This window comes from Polyergus mexicanus, unplaced genomic scaffold (assembly GCF_030449975.1).
Source record: "Polyergus mexicanus isolate NDT 795.1 unplaced genomic scaffold, iyPolMexi1.0 SCAF_8, whole genome shotgun sequence".
Taxonomy (NCBI): Eukaryota; Metazoa; Arthropoda; class Insecta; order Hymenoptera; family Formicidae; genus Polyergus; species Polyergus mexicanus.
In genome coordinates, this window is record NW_027223328.1 from 2,667,525 (window position 1) to 2,680,791 (window position 13,267).

The 13,267-nt window shown below is 34.0% G+C and overlaps 2 protein-coding genes across 2 annotated transcripts in view; one reads left to right on the forward strand and one right to left on the reverse strand.

Annotated features, from left to right (window-relative positions):
- Positions 1-7,293, forward strand: LOC138935438 (chaoptin). The gene is made up of 10 exons (XM_070300010.1): positions 1-179; positions 555-735; positions 1,005-1,152; positions 1,397-1,507; positions 1,782-2,528; positions 3,229-3,377; positions 3,666-4,448; positions 4,604-5,358; positions 5,451-5,967; positions 6,136-7,293. The coding sequence occupies exons 2-10, from the start codon at positions 555-557 to the stop codon at positions 6,456-6,458; spliced, it is 3,714 nt and encodes a 1,237-aa protein (XP_070156111.1). The 5' UTR covers positions 1-179; the 3' UTR covers positions 6,459-7,293.
- Positions 6,697-13,267, reverse strand: part of Cht7 (chitinase 7) — a 26,368-nt gene continuing 19,797 nt past the window's right edge. The window contains exons 3-16 of the mRNA XM_070300011.1: positions 12,839-12,999; positions 12,009-12,246; positions 11,623-11,802; positions 11,272-11,395; positions 10,603-10,912; positions 9,914-10,340; positions 9,490-9,707; positions 8,996-9,150; positions 8,761-8,901; positions 8,433-8,580; positions 8,151-8,336; positions 7,766-7,888; positions 7,412-7,613; positions 6,697-7,232 (exon numbers count right to left, since the gene is read on the reverse strand). Of these exons, the coding sequence (XP_070156112.1) occupies positions 7,024-7,232; positions 7,412-7,613; positions 7,766-7,888; positions 8,151-8,336; positions 8,433-8,580; positions 8,761-8,901; positions 8,996-9,150; positions 9,490-9,707; positions 9,914-10,340; positions 10,603-10,912; positions 11,272-11,395; positions 11,623-11,802; positions 12,009-12,246; positions 12,839-12,999 (2,822 nt within the window). The 3' untranslated portion in view covers positions 6,697-7,023. The remainder of the gene's footprint in view (positions 7,233-7,411; positions 7,614-7,765; positions 7,889-8,150; positions 8,337-8,432; positions 8,581-8,760; positions 8,902-8,995; positions 9,151-9,489; positions 9,708-9,913; positions 10,341-10,602; positions 10,913-11,271; positions 11,396-11,622; positions 11,803-12,008; positions 12,247-12,838; positions 13,000-13,267) is intronic.

Below are 13,267 nucleotides of genomic sequence, written 5' to 3' on the forward strand. Positions count from 1 at the left end.
TCTCGACGCGTTTTGTTTGCTTCCTAGTCTCGGATAGGATCAACAACAAAATTATGAAGATATCCTGAAGACACAGATGCTCTTTTGAAATGAGTCTCTCATCTTTGAAGCCAATCTGACGTACGTTAGTTTCTGGAGGAGGAACTCCAGGAAGTAATCCGGGCCTAGTCCTGAATAAGGTCTGATTAAAATAGTTTTTTAACAACAATTATCGGGATACTTCTCTAAAAAGATAACATATTTAGGTTTCGTGCCTAAAATAAATTATGCATTGCTATTGTTATGTTATAAAAATATATTATTAATTATACAAATGTAGATCTCTAAGATTAAAGCAAATGATATTTAATGTAAATATAATTTTAAAAATTTCAAAAAAAGAAAATCTTTAAATGCCTTCTTTATAACAGAACTATTAATAGTTAAATAAAAATTTAAAGTGTTTAAATATTAATGCAAATTATGTCATAAGCTGGAAAACATTAATCATATTTTTATAAATTTTTTTGCATTTATTGTGTTAAAAAATTTGATTTTTATATACATGTTTATAGATGACGTTCGTGAATCGATTCACAAATATATTAATCTTTCTTCTTTGGACCGGCGTGATAAAATGTTATAATGTTCCATGCACATTCAATACCATGTGCATGTGTTGGGTCCAGGATGATGATGATGATTTCACGAAGATGGACATCAGTTGCATGGGAGTTTCATTCGCACGATTTCCTGGTATGCATAAATCGATATCTTTGTACATTATATAAGTATCACTTCTAATAATAAGAAAAAAAATTTTCTTTGATTATCTCTTCTTGTAAGTACGATATATGTACATTTTTCTCTTCTCATTATCTCATTTTCTATTATGTTTAGTATTATTTTATAAGTCTATATTTTTTTTCTTGTTATAATAGTAATATTACAATATATGTATTCACATATCAGCATAAATTCGGAAATATAATTAAACACATTTAACATACATCGAAACATTTTAGATGTATCAGTAAGTTATGTGGCGCAATTAGATATTGCTGGCTCCGGGATACAAGTGCTGGATAATGATGCACTTGCGAGTTCCGCCGGTGTCGAAGCTCTGGGATTGATGAGCAACCGGTTATCCAGCATAGGTGATAAATCTCTATTGTAAGTTTATGTTTAATTTCCTTCCACACAATGCGAATAAAACGTACGTAGATATATATTTTTTATGTAATAAATTTATTATAAAATAATTTTCAAGACATAATTTATATTTTATACTTATTTTCTCTAAGATTAGTTTTAATAAAACCAAATCTACAAATTCAAATTTGATTTATTAATGCTACTAGTTTTAAAAAAAATCCTTGAATTAAGAGATTAATACCGTTAATACTTTTCTTGTAAGAGGTGTTACGGATAGTCTACGTTCATTGGACTTAAGCTATAACTCTCTCGAGGATGTGCCTTTCAAGGTTTTTCGCGATTTAAGAAAATTAAATTGGCTCAATATGCACAGGTATAAATATAAATCACTTATTACGAAAATATATTATATTTATATAAAATATTATTATTATTATATTATATTTCTAATTTTCGTTTATATAATATATAAGCAAAGCATAAAATTGCAAATTTTCTTATTTCTTTAATACTTTCTTATTTAAAATCTAGCATTTTAAATAAGTTTCACAAGATTAACGTGATTTAATAAAAAAAAAAAAAACTGACATAATAAAATAGGATATTTTTTATATACACCTGTAGTCAAGAAATTTATTAATTATTAGCAATCATCTAACATCGTTGGATGGTGACTGGGGCCGCACCAGAGAGACCTTGACAAACGCATTCTTCGGGGATAACTCGATTACTGAAGTACCTAGAATCTTCTCGAGTTTCGCCACGCTGGTATGGTTGAATCTAGACAGCAACAACATCGAGAAGCTCGCCGAGGATTCTTTACCACCGAATATGCACACCTTGAGCATCAACAATAATCTTTTAAAAGAATTCCCGCAGTCTTTGGGAGGTTTGAAAAAACTTACCTGGCTTTATATGAGAGGAAACGATCTCAAGTATCTGGAATTACCGGATTTCCGGAGTTCCAATTTGGAATTGATCGACGTTAGCGAGAATTCCATCGAATGGATAAAGACACCTGCCTCGAGCAATCGTACTTTAAAGGTGAGGGACTTTAATCTCGCCGGAAACAAATTGGCCTTATTACCCGGCAAAATGTTTGATCATCTCGAAACGAGAAGAATCCACTTGTCGTCAAACAATATCAGAAATGTTGACAGCGAAGCCTTTTACGGTCTGGAAGATATTGTCGAATATTTGAATCTCGAGAACAATGATTTACCGATGGTGCCGAGCGCAGTTAGCCGATTGAGAACATTGTCGTATCTTTATTTGGCTAACAACGAGATTAGAAATATTTCTGGTGAAGCCTTTCAAGAATTTGCAGAGAATCTGAAAGCCCTCTCTCTTGCGACTAACAGTCTAGATGCAGTGCCCGTAGCTGCTTTGTCCAGGTATTCTTAACATTTTTATATGAATGTATTAATTCTTAGATCAAATTTTGAAGAAATAATTTCTACAAGAATTAATTTTTAAAACGTAATCAAATATATAAATATTAAATTTAAAAAAAAGATATTTTCCAATAATACAATAAATAAAACCTTTAAGCGTATATACACGTGATTATCGAAAATAATAAATATACATATTTTTATAAAAAAATATAAGCGTTCTTAATATTTATATAATCTCTAGAAATAATATATATAAAAATATATATAAATATATAAATAAAAATGTTGTCTTTAGCAACATAAAAATGTTGATTACCAAATGCATTTTTAGTAAAATAAAAATATCTTTATTCGTGTTAAATAATTCATTAAATTAATTATAAATTCAAGTTATTAATAAAAAATGCAGAAATATATATTAAAAAATTGATTCGTCTGTATTACTTTCAAAAGATGTTTTTATAAATTTATTATTCTATATAAGAATTAAATGCAAAAACATGTAACCGATTAGTACGCGCGTGTTCTTACATTAAATTTATGTGCGAGAAGTTTTCCGTGTTATATAATAGACATTGTAAAAGTCAAAATAAATTACGTAGCAGAAGATACGAGCTAATGAGCTATAGCTATAAGATTCTAATAGCGCGGGAAGAAAATTTAATGCAATGTATCTGATGATCAATCTTCGAAATAGATGCCAGAGGCTACTGCACCTGAATCTCGGTTATAACAAGATCTCCCACGTAGAATCGGGTGATTTCGAATGGGCCGAGGACCTTGAGATCCTATTGCTCAGGAACAATGTCCTGACAAAACTGAAAGCTGAGACCTTCAAGGGAGCCGGTGCGTTACCCGTAAATCGATTGCGAAAGTATATTACCCGAAATAAAATCGATATACATTACAGTCATTAATTCAGATTAAGTTACATGCTTGCTGTTTATGTGTGGCTTACTTATTAATATATTGCATTAATATTATACATTTATACTTTTGATTAATATTCCTAAATTTAATTATATTTTTTTCTTTTTTTTGTTATTCAATTAAAGAAGCAAAACCGTTTATAGAAATATATTACATAATTGCATGTATATCAATTTATCTCTTTAATAGAATATTATATTTTAGGCAAATTAAAGGAGCTCAGCTTATCTTTCAATCATTTAACAGAACTTGACGATGACTGCTTTGTTGGTATCGAGGAGAGTCTGGACATTCTCGAATTGAGCTTCGCCTTTGCTACAGATGTTTTTCCTCAACGTGCGCTCAGGCCACTCTCGAATCTTCGTTGGCTTGTATTAGACAACAATAATTTCCAGACAATCGAGGCGACCGCCTTTTACTCCTTTCAACAACTACGTTATATTAACATGGAATCAAACAGATTGCATTATTTGCCTGAGAGAATATTCCTCTCAAGCGTACATCCGGAATTAAGAGATGTCAAACTAGGATACAACTTCTTGGAGGCGATCCCAGAATCAAGTTTTCATAATTTGACTGAGCTGCTATCCCTTGATTTAACCGGCAATCGAATAAAAGTCTTGACTTCCGGCTCCATTATGGATTGTCCGAAGCTAGTTACCATCTCGTTAGCTTACAACAGAATACACAAGATGGAGAGAAATTCATTATACGGCTTGTCCAGCTTGCGCTTCCTTCACTTGGAATTCAACAAACTGACTATGCTGGATTTGGCTGCTATCGCGGAAATTGGTGGTCCCGACTTTGCACTGAATGTTTCCTATAATGCAATCGCGTACGTCGACTCGGGATCCACGATGAACAATCTTACCAGATTGGATCTTGGATTTAATAATATCAGTCATTTATCAGCGGATACGTTCTACGGAACGCCTGATTTAAAAAGCTTAAGTCTACGGAGCAATTTTCTCACAACGATTGATTCAGGTGAAAAAAAAACAAAAAACAACAAAACAATATTTTTCTTCTTACTTGCAATTTTCAAAGTCTGATTCTTAACAATTGAAACATTATTCATTGAACATATAATTGAACTAAAATAATAAAAATCTTCAATAATTATAGTATATATTGTTTTACAGGAACATTCGCGTTCCCTCGTTTAGAAATTCTGGATCTAAGCGACAACAAGATAGACACGTTGCGTAAGCAATCCTTTCACGGTTTAGAATCTCTTCAACGGCTGGACCTCGGCGGAAACGAAATCATCCAGCTGTCAACCGAACAATTTAGAAACCTCAAAAGTTTAAGGATTCTAAATCTCTCGAACAACAAAATTCGATCGTTACCACGAGACGTTTTCGAGGGTACTAGACTAGAGATCCTCGATTTGAGTCATAACAAGTTCACCGTCGTACCCTCACCGTCATTCTTAGAAGTCGCCTACACTCTGAGAGATCTCAATATGGCGGAAAACTTTTTGGATCACCTTGACTCGACCGCTTTTCCGACTTCTCATCTAGTATCTCTAGATCTCGCGCAAAATCGTCTAACTATACTGCCAGATAATTCATTCGTCTCCTTGGGAAAATTACTCAGCTTAAATGTGTCTCAGAATATTCTTCAGGCAAACTTCAAAGAGTTGTTTCATTACTTGCCAAATCTTAGGCAACTTTACATGGCTAATTGCGGCCTTAGAAGCATACCATTACTGCCATTGACAAATTTAAATATCTTAGATTTATCTTTCAACAATGTTGACGAAACCGCTGACAGGCAGTTTCAATATCTAGAAGGTTTAAAAATTCTTTTGTTGGTAAATAATTCATTGACATTAATGCCTGGTGTTAGATTGAACTTGTTGAGGAAGCTCGACGTATCTGGCAATCCTATCGAGGTAAAATTAAAATAAAATCAAAGAAAGCATTTTTAATTTTTTCAGAAAAGAAAAAAGGATTGAGAACATAATGCCTTTGCATAATTTTGCAGGAACTGACGAAAGATAGCTTCTTGGGTTATCCGAGACTAGAAAAATTAAACTTGAGAAATTTAAATCGAACCAGATTAGTGGACAAGGATTGTCTTCGAACTTTAAAATACTTGAAGCACCTGCGAATTCAAACATGGCCTCAAGCCGACGGATTCCATTTGCGTCACTTGCTGTCCGGACTACCTCTTCGAACGGTCGAGATTCAGGTGACGGAACATTTGCTGAGACATCAAATACAAAATGTCTTTACGAAACAATTAAGAGAGTTAACGATCACCGGCAGCGACCTTGAGTTGATCTCCTCCGAAGCATTCTCCACTATCGAAGGCGGAGAATTAATATTGAGAATCAAAGATACGCACGTTCAAAGACTTCAATCGGATATTTTTCTATCGTTAACGAAAAGATTGTCGCAGCTTACATTGGATCTAAGAAACAATCATATCAACGAATTGAGTCCGTCAATAATTTACGGAAATCTTTCTTGGGAGACTGTTGGGACCAATATGGTGGCTGGTAAGTTTGGTGGTAATAAAAAACATGAATATAAACATAGTAATTTGAAAAAAGAATAATTAAAAATTATTATTAATTTAAATTTTAACGTTATAAAATTATTAAAAAATACTTACAATATATACTGTATGCAAATATATATACTGTAAATGTTTGCTCTTTCTGCAGGTGGACTTCAAGTATCCGGAAACCCGCTCGAATGCGATTGCGAGATTGCGTGGCTGAGTTTATGGTTGCGCAGATGGCTCAGAGAATCCCGACAGATTCATACAGCATCGCAGTCCGACGCCAGACAACTAAGGACCATAGCTGGCCGAGCTGTATGTACGGAAACAACCCCGTCTTATTCTTCCGATAAGGTCTTGTTAACCTTAGGAACTCCACACACCGCTTGTCAAGCGTCCGCCCTGAGTTCGGGAAATTACGAACGACTGGCGACAGCTTGGCTGGCCTTCGTCGAGTTCTTCATCTTCGTTTTCATTGCTAATTAAAGGCGAGTTCATATTACGACGAATAGTTCTTGGGCCTAGTCTTTTTAAAAAGTTAAATGTGATTTTTTATGTAAGAGATTATCAATAAAAAAAAAATAAAGTTGAATAATTATCAAAAAAATTTTTTTACTATTTTTTTCACGATATCGAAAGGCAGGAGAATATTTTTTTACAAAATGCAAAAGACGAGAGAAAAAATGATAATTATTTCTTACCACTTATTTCGAGAGAAATCTTTATTTACAAATATAATTGTCACATGATTCCGTTTGTGCTTTATACAAATGGCGAAGATAAAGATAGACGAGAATGGAAAAAGATTCTTAAAAGTAAATAAGGTACTTGTAAGATATATATTTATAATAATGGAATAAGAGAGAGAAAAATTCGTGAAGAGAAGGAAAGTTGTCTGTTGGTTAACGCGCGTAATAATGATAATATATCTGTGTCTCGTTACTTACAAATTATATAATGAATACTTTTGATAATATTATTTTCCTTACAGACTTTTTTTGTCACTTTTTTATTTTACAAGATTTTTCACTTTTTATTACGTTTCTCGCTTTTAAACGGGTGGCGCCTGCGTATGCTGCAAACAACCCTCGACATTCTCTGGCCAATCGCATACATTCTCGTTTGGATTGAAGACAAGATTCACAGGGCAAGGCATGTGATGCTTGCGCTCACCCTCACACATATAGTACATCGTGCAATCATTCTTATCCGCATGATAAGATATATGATTGTCTTCCTCGTCACATAGCACCTCATTCGCTGTAAAATTTATTTTAAGACAAAATAAATTTTTTACGACTATCTTAATCTCTCTGTTTCTCTTTCTCTATTTCTTTCACATAATTTTTATCGATTTTAAAACTTAATATCTTTTGTAGTTATCCCTTCATGCAATAAGAATATTTTTTTATACACGACATATATATCGATTTACTTACGATCCTTAGTAGTGTATTTTCCATTTCTCGAGTTACTTTCGTAAGGACCGTCGTACTCTAGCTTGACTTTGTAATCTTGCAGCTCCTTCTTCATCGTCTTAATCAACGGATACCTTCCTGCTCCGCAAGATCCTCTAAAGTCATCCATATCAACTGACCAGATCATGACGCCTCCAAAGCCTTCTTCCTTAAGCCAAGCCATCTGTAAAAAAATACAATGTTTAAAATATAAAAAAAAAGGAAGGAAGTGTGAATAAAAAAATGTATAACACACAATTAATACTCAAAAAGTAATATCAGAAATTTTTATCTAACAATTAAAGAGACGAAAAATTCAAGAATATGATAACGTACCTTATTAATAAGACTTCTTTCGTCGTCAAATCCGACCCACTGATCATCTCTGTACGCAAATGGTACTTGTTGCTCACTATCCCACACTAGAGTCGTGTTGTCTTCGTTTAAGAAGCTACACACCTATTTACCAAATATTTATTCAAGCAAATATAAATAGTAAAAGACATTTTAATTTGTTAGAAAATGTTATATAAATTTTTATTCTAAAAATATTTTACCATATAATATGCACATAATTCTTAAAAATTAATAATTCTTTTTCTTAACGGTTTGATGTTTAATAAATATTTCATTATATTTTGTTATCTCAGAAAAAGAATAAAAATAATATACATATAAAAGTGGATTAAGTAAAAAGAAAAGAAATGATACTGCAGCAAACCTCATAGTAGGACAAGAATCCAGATTCGTTGGTGAAATTTCCAGCCAATCCACCACCAGACGCTGGTGCACCAATATCAAACTTGTCTTTGTCGACCAGTGTAAAAGATCTACCATACGTGGGCATTCCTATCATGAGTTTTTCCTTCGGAGCTCCTTGTTTCATCCATTCTCGCGCACTATAATCCTAAGAAAGCGAAATAAAAAAGTGTAATAACAATGTCAATTAAGAGACATTCACACATATAAATTATCCATAAATACATGATATTTACGTACTTACCACTGTCAGCTTTTTCTGATAACTAGTAGCGCTTTCTAAAGGATATAGCGGACTGTTATGGCCAATCTGTCTTTCCCATTGACCATGGAAATCATATGCCATTACGTTGATAAAATCCAAATACTTAGATATTTCAGGAACATCATATCTAAAACAAAAAAAAAAAGATCCAATCGTCTCACACAAATTTTTAAAACTCTCATATATTAATTTATGAAAATGAAAAATATTAAATACTTTTAACTTTTAAGTATATAAAATATAAAACAAACAAATAATTTAGTTAAATTTTTATCCTTATAAATCGCGACATTTCTCTGATGTTTACCCTGCAGCAATAGCTTCAAAACTCGCAGGCACTGCGGCTGACAGAATCAATTTCGGTTGACCAGAGCTCTTCGCTTCGCCCTCGAAAGCCAGCCTGAGCTCCTTTAAAAGATTAACATAGGCCGATCGATCATCGGTTCCTCTATAAAAATTTTGAGAGATTATAATATATACATTGCTATATATATATGTATTGCATAGCCATTTAATAAGGTAAAGAAACATAAGTCAGAAACCTTGGATATTCCCAGTCAACATCCAATCCGTCAAATTTATATTCTCGCAAGAAATCGATAGCCTCATAAACGAATTGATTCATTCGAAATGTGTTACTGGTAAGTTCCTTGAAGGGCGTCGAGCCAAACGCCCATCCTCCGATAGCAAGTAAAATCTGAAAATATTTTCGTAAAATATAAGTGATTGTATTAAGTTTCAATAATCTGCTTGTTTAAATAATATTATTTTTTATTTCATTTTTCAATCATTTACAATCACTTGAATTTTAATCATTTCTTTCAATTCAATTTCTTGTTTATTTATTTTTGAAATATTGCGAATTGGAAGATTGAAAAATTATTTGGAATCTGTAGCTGAAATAACTTTTACAAGGCGACTTTCTTTAAATTAAAATCTCGTTATTTCAAAATGCACGTAAAATATATAATAAAAATGACAATAACATAATATTAAAAAATATTGAATACAATTTGTAAAAATTTGTGACAAATACCTTAACGTCTGGATTCTTGTCGCGAAGTGCGATTAGTCGTTGGTACATTTCAGCGTCTTTATCGCTTCCTTCGGTAAGTAGATGATCTTTCAAAGTTGCGAACGCGTATACCACGTGAGTGCAGAGAGTCGGATCGATGTCCTCCGGATTGAATCGCCCCATTCCTGGCCTTTTGTGCGACCAATTTGTTAGGTAACAAATAGTTTGAGCCTCTCTCTCTGCCAATACGTAAGAAAACTTTCACTACGACGCACGATTAATCTCTGATCACAGAGACAATCGTAGCAGAATTTTTATTTAATAATTACCTTAAACGCTAAGAAAATAAATACACGTGCTTATCGCATTAACTTTAAGTAAAATATAATAAATGTAACTCTAAGTTTTTAGACAACTATACATATAAATTTTGAAACATTTTTACCGTGAGTTGGAGTGTTAATGACAAGTGTCGTAGATTTTTGAAGCTTCTTCGGTTTATTAAGAACCTCCGAAACAGAAATCTTGTAAGCTTCCGGTTTCTTCACGATCGTCTCCGTGATAGTGGTGGCAACCGCGCTCCAGTCGATGTCTTTAACGTTGGAACCTCGCGAGACACCTCTAAGCTCTTCCCTCATTGCGCCTATCAAAGGATATCGAACATTTCCGCCACAAACGGTGCCGTTAAAGTCGTCCATGTCGACTGTCCACACCATAGCACCTCCGTAACCCTTGCTCTTCAGCCAGTACATTTTATTCCTGATAGATTTCTCATCGTCGAAACCAACCCATTGATCATTGTGTACCAGATAGGGTACCTTCATCTCGTCATCCCAAACATAGGCGGCGCCATTATGTAACATTTCACAAATCTGAAATTAAAAGATAATTTTATCTCTCATAGATATTTCAATTTTCATATTACGCGTTTCACGAAATATTCAAATAATGTTACAATTTATTTTTTCAAGTTTAGGATTAGAAAGAAATAAAAAAAATTGATTAGGATTAAATAAAAAAATTGCATTTTTAATCGTGCTAATAAAGTAGAAAGAAAGAAATGTTTCTAAATTTTTAATTTATATACTGTGATTTAGAATTCATTTATACTGTAAATGCAAGACAGGAAAGTACCTCGTAATACGCGAGGAAACCTGATTCCTTGGTATATTCGCCCGCTTTTCCGCCACCATTAGCTGCTGCATGTACGCGGAAGTTTGCCGGATTCGAAAGGGTGAAGGACCGGCCGTATGTAGGCATGCCTATAATCAATTTTTCCTTTGGTGCGCCCAGTTTAACCCACATCGTGGCCGCATTGTCAACGCTCAATTGCTTCTGCCATTCCGAGTCCAATGACGAGGCGTACAACGGAGCATTGTGACCGGTTTCTCTCTCCCATTTGCCATGGAAGTCGTAGGCCATGAGATTAATGAAGTCTAGATAACTAAGTAGATGAAAAAATGCATTTTCTTTTTATTAAGTAATCGAATGCATTTTTATATATATCGCAATCAAGCTATAATACAATAAATGTAAGAGAATGCCTTCTAGAATTTAGCAAAAGACACATGTCAATCAGTGAAGAATGAAATTTAATAGAAAATAATATTTTCACGTATATTATTTATACAAAACTTATATATGGCTAATTAACTTCAATATCGCATAAAAAAGAAATTAAAAATTAATCTACTCGTGTTATTTCTTATTTGTTATAAGCATTCTTTTACACTCATGTACAACTTTATGTTTTAATTTATCTCATATTAATATTATTTAATAGAATTTTTTTTATTATTATACCTGGCAACAGCAGGCACGTCGTATCCACTTTTGACGTTATCAGGTCCAACTGGTACTGCGGCAGTTAACAAGAGACGCGGTTTCTTCCTCTCCTGAGCCTCCGCCTCGAAAGCCTCCCGAAGCTCTGAAGAGAGAGGAAACGACAAAAAATTAATATAAATCGTGCAATGTGAACAAACGTGTTTGTGAAAAATGGAAATGTCAAACAATGCCACTGTGTCATGTCAAACTCGTGTAATTAGGAATAAAACAATAGGCAATATCATCGCATTATCAAGATTGACGCATGTATTCGACATTTCCAATCTCGGGAAACTTGTTGTTGTTGCCCTTTTCCAGGCGAGTCTTTACCCTTCAGCAACAGAACGTAATTCTTCTTGTCATCCCCACCCTTTGGATATTCCCAGTCGATGTCAAGACCGTCGAAGTTTCTGTCTCGCAAATATGGTATAGCGCTATAGATGAAGGTCTGTCGGGCGTATCTCGTCGAGGACACGTCCTTGAACTTCTGCGTGCCAAAGGACCAACCGCCTAAATATAAAGCAGAGAAAACTCTATTGTAATTCTATCCGACAGATTTTACATATATTTGTATACATTTTAAATATCGCTAAAAATTATTATCATGGAATTGATATGAAACCATAATGGCTACATCAATAATCTAGTTTTAATTTTGTGCTCAGAATCAATAATTTTCGACGAGATAATACAAATATAAAGCAAAACGAACTTACCGATCGCAAGCAGGATCTTTAGAGACGGATTGGCTTTTTTAAGATTTACCACCCTTTCGTACAGGCCAATCTTGCCGTCCTTCGTTTCGTCATTCGATTCGAAACTGGTCAGTTTATTTTTCTTCAGCCATCCGAAGGCGAAGACAAGGTGGGTACAGAGATCAGGTTGAATGTCCTCTGGCAGGAACTTGCCGATCTTAGTACGATACTGAGACCAATTGGTGTAATAACACACCAACTATAGACAGAGATAATATAAAATTAATGCAGAAGAATCATACAAAAAAAAAAAAAAACGTAGCTGCAAAATACTTCCTATTTTAAAATACTTACCAAACGACCATAAAAATCTTTAATTACATAATATAACAGTATTATATATATTTCTCGAAACACTTTAAAAACATTGACACGCGATAAAAATTATTTATTACGTTGAAGAACGTTGATAATATCAAAACAGAAACAGGATGTTAGATATATCTCGGAATTGTACCGCAAGCACTTACAGAACGATACTCGTTAACTCGAAAAGTAATAAATCAAGACTAGCTATTAAATAAATTGTCTCGAGATAAGAATCTCGAAAAAAATCTTACAATATAATTTTAAGATAACAATTGAGCATTTTTCTACGGAGATGAATGACAGCGGGCATCGACTTAAGTTGAACAATCTCAAGGAGCCCATTATTAACTTGTATGTGTATCTGTGCGAAAGAGGAAGCGCAATTAATTCGCGCATAATATGAAAATACTGAAATGATTCTTACATTGGCTCGTAATATCGTTACCGTTAACATATTGATATTTAACGAACACTACACGTACCTTGTAATCGTTTGTCTTGTCAGGTTGCAGCTCGTTCTTCGTATTCTTGTTGCTGACACGATTTCGCGTGACCTTGAACCTATTGACACTGGCTGAGACCTCCTGATCGCTCGAGATCGACGGCGCGGAAGTCGTCGGTCTGCGGAATCTCTTTCTCGCGCCTGGCGAATACATATGTATGCAGACACAATCGCCGGATAATTACGTAAAATTCGCTCCGATTCTTCCTTCGACGATTACGCAAACCGCTCACAAATATGTGTTTCAACGTTGCGTAAGATTTCGCTTTTATACATACGACACGAAACTTAACTTCGAAAGGCAAGTGCCTTTCACCGGTTAGAGCCGATTAATCTGGAACCGCATATGGTTTTGCATATATCACGCGATATCGTAACGAGGGGACCCTTTTTCGATTTTTCGGGACAT

Excerpts from the sequence above, each read along its gene's own strand:
- LOC138935438 (XM_070300010.1), top strand. The coding sequence starts at position 555 with ATGACGTTCGTGAATCGATTCACAAATATATTAATCTTTCTTCTTTGG. Across the intron at positions 4,449-4,603 it reads TCTCACAACGATTGATTCAG|GAACATTCGCGTTCCCTCGT; the intron begins GTGAAAAAAAAA and ends ATTGTTTTACAG. Across the intron at positions 5,968-6,135 it reads TGGGACCAATATGGTGGCTG|GTGGACTTCAAGTATCCGGA; the intron begins GTAAGTTTGGTG and ends CTCTTTCTGCAG.